The following is a 3,031-nucleotide window of genomic DNA, read 5'->3' on the forward strand; positions in this document are numbered from 1 at the left end:
TCAGTTCGTTTGCAGAATTTTTCAAATTCTGTTTCTGGCAATAGACTCAGATCTTAACTCCACTGAGACAAAATATTAATATCGAGTCAGTTCTTCCAATAACAATATTAGTTTTTTATTGCACTACTCTCTTATTATTAGTTATATCCATTATATTCGTTGCAAAGAATTTATTTCAGATTATTTATTTCAGATTACCTAGCTATTTTTTTATATTATTTAAAAATTTTATATTAAATGCTATTTATTTTTTGCATGTTTCAAGAAATTTTGGTAGCATCGGTGATCACCATGAATGATCACTAGCGTCAAAAATCAAGTTCTATTCTTTACCGAATGACCAGCATGGTAATTATATAATTATTTATATATTGTACTATTTTAACTTGAATAATATTTACGATGTGACGTGGTCCATGCGTGTTTAAATACAAAATGCATGGGATATAGAAGTGATACTACTATTTCCTATGTCAACGTCTGCATCATTTGATATGCAAAGGTATCAGAAATGAGACACGCAACATCCGGGTGAGAAAAGGGTTTCTTTTATGTAATTTGCTTTAATCTATCGAAATGTCTATCGCGTATACTTGGTGACAAGCATTTCTTCGTTTCTTTTATTTACAGATAAATAATTTATAATTTCCTCTTATATTACAGTATCAATTAATTTTGATTCCGCTCATCATTTATTCGACAATACTTTCCAATCACTCGAGCTCATCCGAAGGCCACTTACGCTTTTTCTGATTGACGAAGCAGAAAATTGGAAATATTACAATCGGAAATGGCTCGTTGAGCCATTTTATAAATGAAGTATTTATTTATGACTACAGCTGTTATTATCTTAATTGGAGTTTTAATCATAATGTTTAGCATGATTTTCATCAATACGCTGTTTGAAGTTTGAAGTCTTCTCTGTTCCCGTAAGTAGATATTCCCAGTTTATATCATAAAACGATTATTTTTGAAGGTCAAAACCGATCGCGTAATAAGAATGTCAAGTTGATTAACAGTCTGTTTCTTTCTTCTACATATATCTTGTACGCTGATAAAAGAAAAAGAAAACGGATAAATCGGATACAAGACAGAAGCTGCAAAATAAATATATTTCACTTATTAATTATACGTACGTGTTTTATGCATAAAATACACGAAAGATTTTAAAAATGTTTTTAAAATCGAAATGCTAAGGAAGTTTAATCTCTTTATTTTCTTTTTATTTAATATTATTTCATACATAATTGACTTTGTATTTTATATTTATTTTGCTCAATATATATCATCTCATATATTATGTCCATATCTCAATGTTTTCTTAATTTCAATATTGCCTCATTATAAATTCTCTCTTGCTTAATTTTCTCTCCCACACGTATATATGTTATTTATTCTAATCTATAATTTGTATGCGAAGTTAAGTCATCCTTCGCATATGAATCACCCTGTATCTACAATACAACCGGCGCGTTTACGCGTGTGCGTGCATGACGATATCCCACGCATGTATAACGCACGTGTACGCGTTCCGAAGTTGGCGACGACGAGAAACGACGTGAGACGATCCGTCTGGTCCGTGCATTTCGTGTGCTGTGCAGTCCATTGGGAGGAGTCGCGAGAGGATGAGGTTTGTTCTACCGCTCGTGATCCTCCTCGGAGCGTGCGCGTGTCACGCTCGCAACGACGAGATCGAGATCAATGAGATCGACGACGGTGAATCGGCCGCACGCGAAGTGCAACGCGTGCGCAACATCACACTCGCTCAGATCTTTGAGAACGCGGTCCAGGCCTATCTCGAGGAAGACTGGGATGGCTGCGTCGTGGGATTTAACGATGCGCTGCACGGGTACGTTGTTATAATTATCCCGTCGTCATCGTCGATATATTCTTCATAAGCACTCAATGTATATTAATTTTATGAAGTACTTTTAAGTTTTATTTAAGTTTCCATTTTTATGTTTTATAAAACATTCTTAAAGTTTTTAAAATTATAAGTGCGTTTTCTATCATCTCGTTTTAAGGAAGATACATATTTAATACTTTTATGAAACTTTTTTCACATTTATTTACATGCGTAAATTGAAAAAAATGATTCTTGAGTATTCAATGTAATATTAATTTTAAAATATCAAGTATTTTATTAATTTTAAAAGTTTTATTTTTAAAAAAGTACTTTTTTCTGAAATATTTAAAATTTAATGCATTTAAAAAAAATTTTTTTAGAGAAGAGAGATTTCTTTAGCTTTTTGTAATATAAAATTAATGTTTTAATTTAAAAACATTAAAATGTTTTTAGTAATATAAAATTACATTAAAATTTATGGAAGGAAAATATTTTTTACGAAAAAAACGAATTTTTGAAAAATAGCATGAAAAAAAAGAATAAGTTGCATAACACACAAAAGTATAATATATTAGAGATGTTAGATATTTTAATTTAAAAAAAGAACAGAATTAAATATAATAATTTAAAAAAATCTTACAATTCCAGTATCTATATTATAAAATATCTATTTATGTTACAAAATTTTTTTTAAATATCGACTGCAATACATAATTAATTCATATGTATTAAGTTCGTATTTTTTAATGTAAATTTACATAATGTTTCATAGATATAAAGCATACAAACGCCTGGTGATAATTTGCCGGCGAAAATGTAAAGCTGAGGCGGCAGGTTCTTCACCAATCTTCATGGAGGATATCGAGGATCTGCACTTTTACGAAAAAAAAGTGAGGGAGACGCTTTGTCTAATGAAATGTAATCAGGATTATCGAGAAATCGCAGGTGAGGGGGCGCTTAAACGACTCCCACACGCTACGGAGAGGAAATTTGTTGACCTTGCCATCTACGAGTATCTTCATATCTGTTATTTTCAGGTATGAAAATATATCTATTTGATCGAAACTTTTAATAATCGAATATTGCAAACTTTTCATATAAGTTACAAAAAAAGTAATGCTTACAACATTAAATTAAAACATAATTTTATTTTTCATTTTATATTTATTCTTATAATTTATATTT

At 30.4% G+C, this 3,031-nt stretch overlaps 1 protein-coding gene across 1 annotated transcript in view; it reads left to right on the plus strand.

Moving 5' to 3' along the window:
- The first annotated feature begins 1,559 nt into the window (after window positions 1–1,559).
- The window catches only part of LOC108755720 (prolyl 3-hydroxylase 2-like), a 7,504-nt gene continuing 6,032 nt past the window's right edge, over window positions 1,560–3,031 (plus strand). The window contains exons 1-2 of the mRNA XM_018498913.1: window positions 1,560–1,849; window positions 2,619–2,883. Coding sequence (XP_018354415.1) covers window positions 1,626–1,849; window positions 2,619–2,883 — 489 coding nt within the window. The 5' untranslated portion in view covers window positions 1,560–1,625. The remainder of the gene's footprint in view (window positions 1,850–2,618; window positions 2,884–3,031) is intronic.

The sequence above is a fragment of the Trachymyrmex septentrionalis genome, unplaced genomic scaffold (genome assembly GCF_001594115.1).
Source record: "Trachymyrmex septentrionalis isolate Tsep2-gDNA-1 unplaced genomic scaffold, Tsep1.0 scaffold9, whole genome shotgun sequence".
Classification (NCBI taxonomy): domain Eukaryota; kingdom Metazoa; phylum Arthropoda; class Insecta; order Hymenoptera; family Formicidae; genus Trachymyrmex; species Trachymyrmex septentrionalis.